General features: G+C 36.8%; 1 protein-coding gene across 7 annotated transcripts in view; it reads left to right on the top strand.

Moving 5' to 3' along the window:
- Positions 1-13,883, top strand: part of XPOT (exportin for tRNA) — a 38,132-nt gene extending 24,249 nt beyond the window's left edge. For 6 of the 7 annotated variants that reach the window (XM_024736796.1, XM_024736793.1, XM_024736797.1 and 3 more), the window contains 7 exons: positions 598-787; positions 3,462-3,578; positions 3,753-3,868; positions 4,940-4,987; positions 8,116-8,187; positions 10,676-10,732; positions 13,273-13,875. In XM_024736796.1, the coding sequence (XP_024592564.1) occupies positions 598-787; positions 3,462-3,578; positions 3,753-3,868; positions 4,940-4,987; positions 8,116-8,187; positions 10,676-10,732; positions 13,273-13,299 (627 nt within the window). In that variant the 3' untranslated portion in view covers positions 13,300-13,875. Of the gene's footprint in view, positions 1-597; positions 788-3,461; positions 3,579-3,752; positions 3,869-4,939; positions 4,988-8,115; positions 8,188-10,675; positions 10,733-13,272 lie in introns of all 7 variants that reach the window. The other variant, XM_024736798.1, reaches the window with a different exon arrangement.
- The last annotated feature ends 994 nt before the right edge of the window (positions 13,884-14,877 follow it).

The raw sequence follows: 14,877 nt of genomic DNA, 5'->3' as shown, positions 1-14,877 counted from the left end.
GTAGTTTAAAAATAATTCAGTGTCAGTTTTATGTACAAGGAAATGTAACCTAAGCATAAGTTGGCTAATGAAAATTACTAACACTTACATAGTGTTTTCTGTGTTCAGAATCTGTTCAGAGCATTTTCTTATACATTCATTTGATCTTTGTAACAACCCTAGAAGTTAAGTATTGTTGTTTTAAGGATGAAGAGACTGAGACACAGAAGTCAAGCAATTTGCTCAAGGGCATGTAAAGCCTGAGAGTCAATCATATAAATTCATTTATAATTTAGCAGTAGAATTCATTTATTGAGAATTTAAATTTGAAAATAATCCATGGCAATATTTGATTGTGAAATATGTCTGACTCCATGTTATTTGAACCTGAATCTTGAACTGTAGGAAAAGGGTTGAACTTAACGATCTTGAGGCTTTCAATACTGTTATGCTCTATAGATTTTTGTTTTAACATTGATATTTGCTAACCAAATTATGTAAATATGTGTCCTAACTAGAATCTCTAGAAAAAGGCTTTATGTAAAACATGTTTTTTCTAAGTTTCGTATTACTAATTTTCTTATTTCTGAAATAGTAATAGTTGTTTCATCTCTTCAGATACAGGTATCCCCATTTTTACAACAAATGTTTATGCCTCTTCTTCATGCAATTTTTGAAGTTTTGCTCCGACCAGCAGAAGAAAACGACCAGTCTGCTGCTTTAGAGAAGCAGATGTTGCGCAGGAGTTACTTTGCTTTCCTGCAAACAGTCACAGGCAGTGGAATGAGCGAAGTCATAGCAAATCAAGGTGGGGATGCATGCAGTGCCTAAATTGTCTAAGTACTTGTCACAGTTGTATATCTATATGAGCAAGAGCTAGCTGGAGTAAACACTAAACTTTTGAAGTAGTTCTATGTTGGCCCCAAAGATGACATTTTATTACCATCAGGGTGGGAATCATTTTCACATAGAGGACCTTAAAATTAACTTGTATTCAGTTCCCATTTTCCTAAAGCAGTATTCCTTTTTTTTTTTTTCAAATTGATTTACAATTTTGTGTTGGTTTCAGGTATACAGTGAAGTGATTCAGTTATACATGTATATACATATCCTTTTTCAGATTCTTTTCTGTTATAGGTTATTACAGCATATTGAATACAGTTCCCTGTGTTATAAGTAAATCCTTGTTGTTTATCAGTTTTATATATAGTAGTATGTATGTGTTAATTTCATACTCCTAATTTATCCCTCCCTACCTTCCCCTTTGTAACCATAAGTTTGTTTTCTATGTCTGTGAGTCTGTTTCTGTTTTATAAATAAGTTCACTTGTGTCATGTTTTAGATTCCACGTATAAATGATATCATACAATATTTGTCTTTCTCTGTCTGACTTACTTCACTTAGTATGATAATTTCTAGGTCCATCCATGTTGCTGCAAATTGAAATATTTCATTCTTTTTTATAGCTGAGTAATATTCCATTGTATATATACCCCACGTCTTCTTTATCCATTCATTTGCTGATGGACATTTAGGTTGCTTCCATGTTTCGGCTGTTGTAAATAGTGCTGCTGTGAACATTGGTGTGCATGTATCTTTTATAATTAGAGTTTTCATGTTTTCCGGGTATATACCCAGGAGTGGGATTGCTGGATCATATGGTAACTCCACTTTTAGTTTTTTTAAGGAACCGCCAGTTTTTTAAGGAACTGTCCTCCATAGCGGGTGCACCAATCTACATTGCCACCAACAGTGTAGGAGGGTTTCCTTTTCTCTACACCCTCTCCAGCATTTATTATTTGGATAGTTTTTGATGAGGGCCATTCTGACCAGTGTGAGGTGATACCTCATCATAGTTTTGCATTTCTCTAATAATTAGCAATGTTGAGCATCTTTCCATGTGCATGTTGGCCATCTGTCTTTGGAGAAATGTCTATTTAGGTTTTCTGCCCGTTTTTTGACAGGGTTGGCTTTTTTGTTGTTGTTATTGAGTAGTATGAGCTATTTGTATATTTTGGAAATTAAGCCTTTGTCGGTCTCATCACTTGCAAATATTTTCTTCCAGTCCATAGGTTGTCTTTTCGTTTCATTTATGGTTTCCTTTGTGGTGCAAAAGCTTATAAGTTTGACTAGGTCCCATTTGTTTATTTTTGCTTTTATTTCTTTTGCCTTGGGAGACTGATATAAGAAAATATTGCTATGATTTACTTACTTGTTTGTTCATTTATTTAAATAAAGCACTTTTTTTTTTTGGCTGCTTCGTTGCTGCGCACAGGCTTTCTCTAGGTGTGGTGAGTGGGGGCTACTCTTCGTTGTAGTACACGAGCTTCTCATTGCAGTGGCTTCTCTTGTGGAGCACGGGCTCTAGGCACACGGGCTTCAGTAGTTGCAGCATGTGTGCCCTAGAGTGCGTGGGCTCAGTAGTTGCAGCGCACAGGCTCTAGGGCACACAGGCTTCAGTAGTTGTGGCCCACGGGCTCAGTAGTTGTGGCGCGCAGGCTCTAGAGCACAGGCTCAGTAGTTGTGGTGTGCAGGCTTAGTTGCTCTGCAGTATGTGGGATCTTCCTAGACTAGGGATTGAACCCATGTCCCCTGCATTGGCAGGCAGTTTCTTAACCACTGTGCCACCAGGGAAGTCCCCCAGCTCTTGGTTTTATTGACTTTTTCTGTTTTTTTTTAAAATCTCTGTTTAGTTCCTCTCTGATCTTTATTTCCTTCCTTCTGTTGACTTCAGATTTTGCGTGTTCTTTTTCTAATTCTTTTAGCTGGTAGGTTAAGTTGTTTTTTGAGGAAGGCCTGAATCTCTATAAACTTCCCTCCTATGACTACTTTTGCTGCATTCTATAGATTTTCATATGGTTGTGTTTTCATTAGCATTTTGGTATTTTTTGATTTCCTCCTTTTTTTTTAGTAGCATGTTGTTTAGTCTGCATGTAGTTGGGGGTTTTTTGTTTTTCTTCTGTGGTTGATTTCTAGTTTCATGCCGTTGTGGTCAGAAAAGATGCTTGAAATAATTTCTATCCTCTTAAATTTGTTGAGGCTTGTTTTGTGTTCTAGTATGTGGTCTATCCTAGAGAATGATCCATGCGTGCCTAAAGCTGTATTAATTGGTTCCTTCATAGTATAAATAGTGTGATAGCTACTTGCTAGAATTGACCTGACAATTAAATCTTACTGGCCACTTTGCTGTTTTGAAATTTAAAATAAATGAGACTAAAAAATAAAAAAAATAAAAAAAATAAATGAGACTATATAGATCAACATAGAATATTTTGCTATGTGGAAATCCAGAGGGCAAGATAATAAGGGAATAGTAATTTTTCAATGTTTTATGCTTAAAATTTAGGAGCCACGTTAATAAAAACTGAGGATCTTAGCAACTCTGTAATTGTTTTTGTTATGTTACTGTATATGAAGTAAGAGCTTCAGGTTGCCTTTCTAGTTCTTTATGAGATTGAACTCAGTTTTTTTTTTCTTTTCAGGTGCAGAGAATGTAGAACGAGTGTTGGTAACTGTTATTCAAGGAGCAGTCGAATATCCAGATCCAATTGCCCAGAAAACGTGTTTTATCATCCTTTCCAAGTTGGTAGAACTCTGGGGTAAGATGATTTAGAAAAAAAAAAAACTTTATTCCCCAACCTGTTTCCTAAGACAAGAGAGATGAAATGGGATCCTGGCCCTAACATAGACAGGAGCTGGGAGTTGATTTTCACCAGTGGTAAATTAAATGACTTTCTTTTTATACAAGATGAAAATCTGAATTCTCTTGACAGGAGGTAAAGACGGACCAGTGGGATTTGCTGATTTTGTTTATAAGCACATTGTCCCCGCATGTTTCTTAGCACCTTTAAAACAAACCTTTGACCTGGCAGATGCACAAACAGTATTGGTAAGCACCTAGGAGTCTCTATTTACTTTGTGTACATCTCATGTGTTCTAACTCACAATTTCTTTTTTAATGCCAGGTTGGTTATATTAGATTTCAATGCCTTTTTAAAACAAAAAAAATTTCAAATTAGAATTCATTTTTTAAAAATAGATACCTTTTGGACCTTTTGATTCTTAACTAAATCTTGATGTTAAAGTTGAATGTATAAAATCCAACTCCTCCAACTTTAACAGCCAAAACTCTTTTTCTAGGACCATGAAAGGGTACATGATACAAACATTTTTTAAAGCTTGATTGAGTTATTAGTTTCCTGCCTCTACTTTCATTCTAAAACTTGGCTTAATGGTTTTTTTCCTAATTATTAAGAGTAACTTTCTCTTCCTCATTTGATAGTTTCCCCAAATCTCATCTTCAGAATGCTTAATGTCAAGCAGTTGCCCTTTACTCACTTACCCAGGACCTAGTAAAAGCTAGATTTCTTAATTATCATGTACTGCATTAAGACAGCATTTTTGTATTTTTCTATTTTTAAAATTTTCTATCTAACCCATTTGTTCCATCTGCCTGCCTGTTACCTTTCCTTTCTCCATCACTTTTTTTTTTGTAAATTTGTTTTATTTTTTTAATCTATTTTTGGCTGCATTGGGTCTTTGTTGCTGCACACAGGCTTTCTCTAGTTGAGGCAAGCGGGGGCTACTCTTTGTTGCAGTGCGTGGGCTTCTTATTGTGGTGGCTTCTCATTGCAGAGCACAGGCTCTAGGCATGCAAGCTTCAGTAGTTGTGGCACACTGGCTCTGTAGTTGCAGCTTGCGGGCTCTAGAGCGCAGGCTCAGTAGTTGTGGCACACAGGCTTAGTTGCTCCATGGCATGTGGGATCTTCCTGGACCAGGGATTGAACCCATGTCCCCTGTATTGGCAGGTGGATACTTAACCACTGAGCCACCCAGGAAATCATTCCATCCCTTCTTTGGAGGTAAATGTTAATGAGCAGTGGCCAGGGAAATAAAAAGAAAAGTTGTAACAGTAACCAAGAATTGACTATATTAAAATTCTTAAACTTGTTTCTCACAGGCTTTATCTGAGTGTGCAGTGACGCTGAAAACAATTCATCTCAAACGGGTAAGCTTTGTACTCCCTGCCCCTTCGTTTTCAGCTCACATGCTTATTGTTATAGTTTTTTTTCCTTAATTAATTTATTTATTTATTTATTTTGGTGGGCTTCTCATTGCGGTGGCTTCTCTTGTTGTGGAGCACAGGCTCTAGGCGCATGGGCTTCGGTAGTTGTGGCGCATGGGCTTTGTTGTTCTGCAGCATGTGGGATCTTCCTAGACCCGGTCTCAAACCCATGTCCCCTGCATTGGCAGCCGGATTCTTAACCACTGCGCCACCAGGGAAGTCCCTTATTTTTTGTAGTTTTGAGTATGTCTTGTTCTTGAAAGCTATATCTTTTATAAAAGTTAACTTCAGTTCTGACTTTTTTGGATGTGAGGGGCGGGTCGAATGAAAATAGTAGTATCCTTTATTGTCTTTCATGTTTGGGGTAACAGGAAGGTTAAAATGTATGTTTGTTTGGTTTGACAAAGAGTGAGAAAAATTTTAACCAGAATTTCACAATCTAGATTTCACTACCTCGTGGTTCTTCACAGATTTGTCCAACTTCTTAGTATTACAGATTGGTTAGAACACTTTACTACTTCAGAATGTTGTACTGTCCTTGTCAGTTTAACCATTTGTATAAATTATAAGCGATTCTGGGCTGAATCTATCTGGTGTGTTGTTTGCTTTATACAGTATTTTAAATAATAATGAGTTGACTGCCAATATTTGAAAATCAGGTAGCTTTTTTTTTTTTTTAAACAAAAATTTCTGTCTCCAACTTCACAAAGCTAGGATGCCAACACAGGACTAGCATTCCCACACAGTTGCAGTCATCTGATGAGTCTTCCCTCAGTTGCCTAAAATAAAAGCATGACGTCTTGTTCAGAGTCTCCGTATAGCCCCCTCTTCGTTTGAACTTGAATTTTTGATTCCAAAAGAGATTTGAAGAGTTTTCAATCAGACATTTTCTCTATGTGCTAGGGTGAGGGGTATGCATTTTGGGGCTGCAGGAGACCTGTATAAAGATGAATAAAAAGTGCCCCAATATTGTTGGAGCTTAGAATCAGGGGAGACCAGTACCTAAAAACTCAATTGGATGGGTTAAGTAAGTACTTTAACAGAGGTATATTAAACTAATACATTTGTATTAAATGTAACATGGTGGGACTAAAGATGAATGAGCAGCTTTGCCTATGAGGGCAGTCTAAGACAGCCATTGAAAAGAGGGGGTATTTTTCTGTTTTTCTGATAGACCTTGAAACAAATGTACATTCATCGGGCTGACCAGGAGGAGCTGGCACTCTGGGCAAAGTTATGCGGTGGGTGTATGAAGACAGATCAGATGTCACATGGTAGACTTGGTAGAAAATAGTGTTATCCCGTTTAGCTAAAGCATGGAGGTAGAATAGCTAAAAACCAAAACGGAACTAGGTGTGTGTTACATGTGAAAAGTTGGTAAGTCAGTAGTCATTGGGGTTGAATTTAGGAGAGCTAAGTGGAAAAAATGTTCACAGGGCACTTTGATATACGGGTCTAGAGCAGTTAGAACTAAATACTGATTTTGGAGTCCTCAGGTTGTAGTTTGCTAAGATGAAGTAGTAGGAATGAATGAGCCTTTCTAAGACCAGGATAGAAAGAACTTTGGCTAAAGCAAGAGTCAAGAGAAAGCTAGAAGTAGAATCAAAGGAATGAAAGTTAAGGGAAGAGAGTCATGAAAGAGGAGACTAGTTGACATTTTGGATGCTAGAGAGTCAAGGAGGATGAGGAATAACAAACAGTAAGAATGATGTTTACAATGCAGAAGTATTTATCTTGTCCTTAGAGCTGTTATTTAGACACACAGAGAATTGAATCAAATGGAACATATTAGAAAACGTTTTGCTTCCTTGTTCTGTTTTCTCATTTATCTACCTGACTGACTTCCTCTTGAGGTCTAAGTTTACTTTTCCTCATTAAAATAAAAAAGTATACTCCATTTTTAAGTGGTAACAGGGGGGTTATATGCAATGATGAGCAGTGAATGGGCAGTAAGTGTAGGGAGAGTAGACTAAAGAAAAAGGTGAGATATTAATGCAGGGGGAAGTACATTGAGGAGAGTTGGATTGATTTCATTTTGATAACTGTTACTTTCAGTTGGACTAGATTGGAGTCATTAACGTATTAAAGCCTTTAAGTCAGATTCAAGTTTGAAAGTGAAATTAGCTGGGTTTTTTGTTTTTCCTTCTTTTTTTTTTTTTTTAAGTATTGGATTTATTGCATTTGGTCGAGGCCACCGTCTCAGAAACAAATTGCTATAGGAAAACCGTTTTCAAATTGTATCTTAAGTTCCTTTGTAGCTGTTGAGAAGGTGTAGGGCTTAGGGGTTAGTTTGTGGAATTCTCCCTTCCCTCTACCAAGTTTACCCTTAAAAACCCAGAAAACTATTAGAGTTTTAGCATCTAGCAGTACCAGCAGTTGGCAATGAAGAGCAATGGTTTTAGAAGTCAGGTGACCTGCTTTTTACTTAGTACAGACTTAATTAACAGCAAATTAGCCAAATCACCCTATCTTTCTGGGTATTGGTTTCCTTACCTGGCTACTAAATTCCTGTTTCCTAGTTTATTGAACTGGAAGGGGGAGGGGTGTACTTTTATTGCTGTTATCTCCCGACATAGCATTTTGTTCTTTCTTGCTTGTATTTTAGTTTCTAAAGATGTTCATTATCCTGGCACTACCCACAGGCTTCCCCTTGCACACCCATAGACACCCTATAGTCCACCCAATGGTAGATTGAACCAGAAGCCCCTCTCTTTGCTTTCTCCTTTCAGTGCATGGAACCAGGCTTTGGCATTGTGACTTCCTGCATTTAGAAGAGTATTTGTTTAATCTTTAGCACTGCATAACTAGCACTAAGTAATGTGAACGTGTCCTCAGTGCTAAGTGCTATTCTAACAGCTTTAGGTTTCTTAACTCATCCAAGCCTCACAATAACTCCATTTTTCAGGTGGGGAAACTGAGGCTCAGAGAGGTTAAATAACTTGCACAAGTTACTAGAAATTTGCCAGAGCCAGGATTCAAACCAAAGCAATCTGGCTCCCGAGTCTGTGTTCTTAATCACAATACCATTTTGTGTTTAAAGTATACATATGTTGTTCCAATTTAATTTTCAGGGCCCAGAATGTGTTCAGTATCTTCAACAAGAATACCTGCCTTCCTTGCAAGTAGCTCCAGAGATAATTCAGGTAAGATCTGTCCTAGTGGATTTTCCTCTTAATTAAAGAAATAGAGCTATGTAATTCAATCTAAATTTTGATTCAAGGAAGCCAAACTACATTCTCCTTGATTTACTATGTATAGGATAGCAAAAGTCCAAATGTCAGGGGGCCTATGAAATTGAATGAGAAAAAAACTTTTTATTTTCACTACCTTTAACAGAAATTTAATTTCCTACCATTGTGTAGGGGACAAATCACAGTAGTATTTGCATTGCCTGTGATGTTGTCACCCGTAGAAATCACAGATATTTTTATATCGCATTAGTTGTTCCACAGATCTCGAAATATTATTTATATTCATCTTTTTGAAATTATGAGTTATTAGAATATGCCACTAGACCTTGTTATCTAAATCAATGTCTTCTTCTTCTACCACATGTCACAAATACATTTGATAACCATAATTCATTGAATTAGCTTCCTTTGTAACCCCATGTGTCACAAGTATGTTTTTTAAAACATTCTGCAAGAAGTCCAGCAGGCTCCCCCAGACTGCCAGAGGGGGCTGTGGCACACGAACCTCTGCTCTGAAAGTTTGTGCCAGGTAGTTCATTTTACACAGGCCAAGCTCACCAGTGCTTAATTTGTGAATCAGAAACTGTATTTTGAGGTAAGTGCCTGGAAAGCTATCTTACATTTTTGCACTCTTTCAGAGTGATTTTTATGATGGCATTCGATTGTTTTCTGGATGCATAGTTATCCAGACCTGTTGCCCAATAGCACATAATTCTAATGAGGTAGAAACAGATCTCACATAAGAGTAATCATAAAACATTTTTAGTGAATTTATGATCTCTTATTTTATGACATATCTTTAACTTGGTATTAATTTTCTCAGTTATCATTTGTTACACAAGTAAATTAGTATTTTATGAAAACAATACATTATTAATTACTCGTATGATCTTAGTGCACCTCAAAAATAGAAATATACCATTCAATTTTGAATAATATCAGTAGTTTCCCAGATTGCTAAATGAAGCAAAATCATTTTTTCTTTTTTTCTTTTTATTGGAGTTTAGTTGACTACAGTGTTGTGTTAGTTTCAGATGTACAGCAAAGTGAATCAGTTATACGTATACGTATATCCACTCTTTTTTAGATTCTTTTCCCATATAGGCTATTATAAAGTATTGAGTAGAGTTCCCTGTGCTATACAGTAGGTTCTTATGAGTTATCTATTTTATATATAGTAGTGTGTATATGTCAGTCCCAATCTCCCAATTTATCCCTCCCACACACATACACATTTCCCCTTTGGTAACCATAAGTTTGTTTTTGGAGTCTGTTTCTGTCTTGTAAATGTGTTCATTTGTACCCTCTTTTTAGACTCCACATATAAGCAATATATGATATTTGTCTTTCTGCGTATTATATTTCTATCTAATAATTTGCTTATAAAAGATAATGGTTCCCAGTTTTCCCTTTTTCATATGCCTTCTGACAGCACTATTTGCACAATCCTTTTTTTTTTTTTTTGGCTGTGCCAGGTCTTAGTTGTGGCATGCAGGATCTTTTAGCTGCCACCTGTGGGATCTTTGGTTGCAGCATGCAAACTCTTAGTTGCAGCATGTGGAATCTAGTTCCCTGACCAGGGATCGAACCCAGGCCCCCTGCATTGGGAGGAGGGAGTCTTGGCCACTGGACCACCAGGGAAGTCCCTGCACAACTCTATTGAAGAGAATTTTCTCTTTTTCTCTCAGTCTGGCTTCGCTCAGTTACCCTCTTACTAGATGAAAACAGCCATAGCCATGTGGTTTTTGTCCCACCCACCCTTCTGAGGCAAGAGTCAATCTTGCCCAGGAGGCCATGTTCTCAAAAGTGAAAGCAGCCTGTCTGACAAGTATTACATTTGAAAATGTCATATAACCTTTTTGGTGAGGAACTGTTCAGGTTAATTAATTGATAAATTATAATATGAATCCTAGAGATTTGAAGCAGCCTAAATGCTCATTGATGGGTGAATGGATGAGTAAAATGTGGTATATACATACAATGGAATACAATTGGGTCTTAAAAAAAAAAAAAAGGAAATTCTGTCATATGCTACAACATGGATGAACCTTGAGGATGTTATGCTAAATGAAATAAGCCAGTCACAAAAAGAGATGCTGCATGATTCCACTTACTATGAAGTATCTAAAGTGGTCACACTCATAGAAACAGAAAGCAGAATGGTGGTGGCCAGGGGATGGGGGCTGGAAAAAGGGGAAAAGGGGGAGTTGTTCAATGGGTATAGAGTTTCAGTTTTGCAAGATGAAAAAATTCTAGAGATCTATTGCATGACAGTTGCCTATAGTTAACACTGCTGGTACTATACACATAAAAATGGTTAAGATGGTCGATTTTATTTTTTTAATCATAATTTAAAAAGAATACTGTGGTTTTGAATTATGATGAATTTAATACAAATAGACTCATTCTTTTCTCTCTCCTCCCCTCCTGGCCCCCCCAGGAGTTTTGCCAAGCGCTTCAGCAGCCTGATGCTAAAGTTTTTAAAAACTACTTAAAGGTAGGTATTTGGAAAAACTTACATATCTTCATACAATTAGGTGATGTTTCAGAGCCAAGAGAGAATACATATTACAGGATACTGTGTCATACTGTAGTTTGATCAACAGTTACATATTTGGGGATCTCTTTGCTCTAAAACCTGCTTCTAAGAATCCATGGTTAACAGATGTTACACTTCAGAGTTTTCTGTGAAGCCCCTTTCAACTGAGCTCCTACAAAAGATATAGAAAGTTAGATAAGCAAACCGAATGTGTATGTGCCTGAGCATGTTGGTATGAAAATGTAAGTTTCCTTTAAGTTTTGTGATGTAATTAAACAGGAACTAGAGGACTGGGAGAACAAGTAATCTTTATGAACAGCTGCCCATATTGAGTTGAAAGGAAGGAGCTAAAAATAAAGAAACAAGTATGAATTACTTGGTTATACCCTATCTTGAAACTTTTGAATTGCAAAATGGACAAAAAGTAGAATCCTCAGATTTGGCCATTAAGGCTATTTTTACATTCATAAAATCACCAAATTAAAACAAACCAACCAATCAACCTCCAAGTTGGCAAGAAGTACCAAATATGTATTTGGTATTCATTTTTACAGTTAAATCCATGAAGCAGGTATCTTGCTTTCACCTGGGTAGTCAGTCATTCAGTACTCCATGACTGCTTTTTATGTAACACAGACTATGCTAACTGCTGCAAATACCAGTATGAGTGACTTTCCTTGCCCTCAAGGAGCTCATGGTCTAGAAATAAAGTTACAGTGTGACAGGATGAGGAACTATTCTTTATTTTTATTTATTATCTTCATTCAGCAAATTTGAGGGTAAAGCACTGTGTTAAATTTCTTAGGGGCAGGTAACTTAATGGCTCCCTCGTTCTTTTGCCCATGGCATTCAAGTCAAGGGGCTTTGCTGATAAATAAATGTGCTATCCTTTGACTTTGGTGCTAACATCTTCCCTTGCAAGTTTTTCCTCTAGTAGTAGTTTGTCAGCTTAAACTGACAAAAGAGTTTGTGAGAAGATAGAGTTACTGTCTGTCATTGAGAACCCTCCCCTCTCCCATTTCCCCATAAAAGCAAAGTGCCTGTGGAGGTAACCTCTGTTAAGTAAGAGATCAATCACACTGGATTAAAGGACTAAAAACATTGTAACTCTCTGTTAGAGGTATCTGTTATAGCAGATGTGCGTACATTGTAGCAGGCTTGTGCCCCAAACATATTCATCCAAACAGCATTTATAAAGTCTTCCTCCCCAGCCCAGCTTCTCTTCAGTGATAGCGTTATTCTTCTAGTTGGAAAAAATGAAGTTCCTTCTTTTGTGCCTACTCTGTTCCTATCTGATTGATCCTTAGATCTTGCTGATTGTTTCCTCCTTGCTAACTTCCTTTCTGTCTCTACTGCTGCCACTCTGGTGTAGGCTTCTTATCTCACTCTGATTTCCCTTCCATTGTTCTATCCAAGCTGATCTGTTTGAAAACATTGAACAGTCCTCTGAAATTCCTTCCTCTTCCTCATAATCTTCATAACTTATTGACTAAAAAGTACATATTGGGCTTCCCTGGTGGCGCAGTGGTTGAGAGTCCGCCTGCCGATGCAGGGGACGCGGGTTCGTGTCCCGGTCCGGGAGGATCCCACATGCCGCGGAGCGGCTGGATTAAAAGTACATATTTCTTAGTTTAGGTGTTTTTTTTTTTTTTCAGATTCTGATCTCAGACTACCTTTCCGGTTTCTCTTGCAGGAACAGTCTTTACTATTCTTGCTGTTCTTCAAGAATTCTGCCTTATTAGCATGCTTCGTCTTTATGAATTCTGCCCATTCTTCTAGGCTTATCTCAAGCATGGCCTCTTTGTAGGGCTATTTTTTGCTCATATATTGATGATTCTTTTCTCTCCACTTAGTCAACAGACAGTTAATAATTGTTAAGTGAACGTCTGACCTACTAGGTGTTAGCGATATAATGACGAATGTGGTCCTTATCCATAATGAGCTTACTGCCTACTATTTATTCTTTCGAATACTCACTTAACATGTACCCAACTATGGAAGGTAGTAATACTGAGCCAGTGCCTAGCACAGCCTCTAGCCTACTCGTTCATAGTCTCAAGTGTTGAATTGGAAGTATTTTTTCATAATCAAATAAATAAATAGTTAAGAGATAGCAACTGCTGTCTTTAGCTTTGACTTGTTTGTTTCTTCCTCAAAATTTAATTTCCTAGCATTAACTTTGACAGTAGTGCCAATCAGCAAAAAGGTGTCAAGAGCGTCTTTTCCTCTGACTGCTTGAATCTCACGGCATTGGAGGTGATACCATATTTTCACTAGTAAATGGCAACGTAAGTTATCTCTAGACCTTATCAAGTTGTCCAGAAGAGAAAGTTCCTGACTTGCATTATGTGTGGATTTATGGAGTATATTAAATGTTTTACATAATCTATTGTATTTTACAAAAGAGTGACTAGCACCCAGTAACCTAGAGCCATTCTTCAGGTAAAGGTGATAATCTTCTGACATCAGTACTAATTGTACTAATACTTTATTTACAGGTGTTTTTCCAGAGAGCAAAGCCCTAAGGACTGGATCTCCCTGTGCCTACTTCATGATCAGAATTCCAGTTAATAATTTATAAAGAAACAATTGTTGTGTGCCATTCACACTGGTCTTTTTAACACTGCTTTGAGCTTATTGCAGTATATGCATTGGGATTTTTCTGTAAAATGGGTGTAATTTTCCCTAAATTACTGGTATGTGACAACTAGAGAAGTTGCTTGCATGCCAATTCAAATCGTTCTATATAAAAATGCTGTTATAAGATACAGCAGTTATCCTAGTACCTTTTTTTTTTAACTTGAAAATTTAAGTCCTTTATAAAGACCATAGCAGGAAAACAGTGTACTTTTTTTTTAATTGCTGAATATAAAATGTTTGAAAATTTTAATTTTCTTTTATGTGTGCAGACTCATCAAATATGGGGGAAATACAACAAATCAAAACTAATTTTTTGTAGATAGCCATTACATTTCTTTAAACCGTTTCAATGCCAATGTGTATTCTACAAAAGAGAATGGTTTCATAAATTAACTGATTGAAGAGTAGGTGCTGGTGTTATACATTTTTTATAAAAAAAAAGGAAATAAATTTTACGTAGTGAAATCTACTGAGTCTTCTTTGGAATTATTATAAATACTGGAGTCTTATTTTCTCATCTCTCCCTGATTTCCCATTTAAAGGATTGCACATATAACTGTATGGATGATTTATTTAATTATGCTCCTAAAAGATTACATGTGACTTAGTTCTATTAAATAATTCAGAATCCTTTTTTTAAATGAACTAGAAAAAGCCTGTGTCAGTATGTTGATAGAATTAAAAATCTAATATTTTCCATCTTACTAGATTTACTTAGGGCACAATATACCTATGTGTTTATGATGCTTGTAAGTAGTAGCTGCCCGTTTAGTTCCCCTGCCTTCCCCCATTTTTATTCATGACTATGCAGGAAACCAAGAAGACAAATAATATCAGTAGTAGTATTGGAAAATTAAGAAACGGTGGACAAAACTGAGCAGCACACTTACTGTAGCCATCATTTAAGTTTAAATTTTAAAAGCCCAAGTAAGGTTTTAGGGTGGTTGAGGGTTTTTTTTAACCTTTGGCCCATGTGGTCCCTAGAGGTTTCATGGATGGGCTTCAGTGGTCTTCTAAATTCCCTAAAATTGTATTCAAAATTTTGCACATAAATCTTTTCCTGGTGTTAATTCCAGAAGAGATTATAAATATTTTCCTTACATCATAGAATAAAGGTACTAAACTAAGTTGACAGTTAATTATAAAAATAGATCAGTGGAATGTATATTATACAGTCAGCCCTCTGTAGGTGCAGGTTCCACATCCATAGTTTCAACCAACCTTAGATCAAAAATACTTGGGAAAAAAAACTTCCAGAAAGCTCCAAAAAGCAAAACTTGAATTTGTTGCACTTGGGAACCATTTACATAGCATTTACGTTGTGTTAGGTATTATAAGTATTCTAGAGATAATTTAAAGTATATGGGAGGATGTGCGCGGATTACATGCAAATACTGTGCTATTTTATATAAGAAACGAGCACCCAAGGATTTTGGTATCTGTGGAGGTCCTGGAACCAGTTC

The sequence above is a fragment of the Neophocaena asiaeorientalis genome, unplaced genomic scaffold (assembly GCF_003031525.2).
Source record: "Neophocaena asiaeorientalis asiaeorientalis breed wild unplaced genomic scaffold, Neophocaena_asiaeorientalis_V1.1 scaffold134, whole genome shotgun sequence".
Classification (NCBI taxonomy): domain Eukaryota; kingdom Metazoa; phylum Chordata; class Mammalia; order Artiodactyla; family Phocoenidae; genus Neophocaena; species Neophocaena asiaeorientalis.
This window is presented reverse-complemented; position numbering and strand designations above follow the sequence as displayed.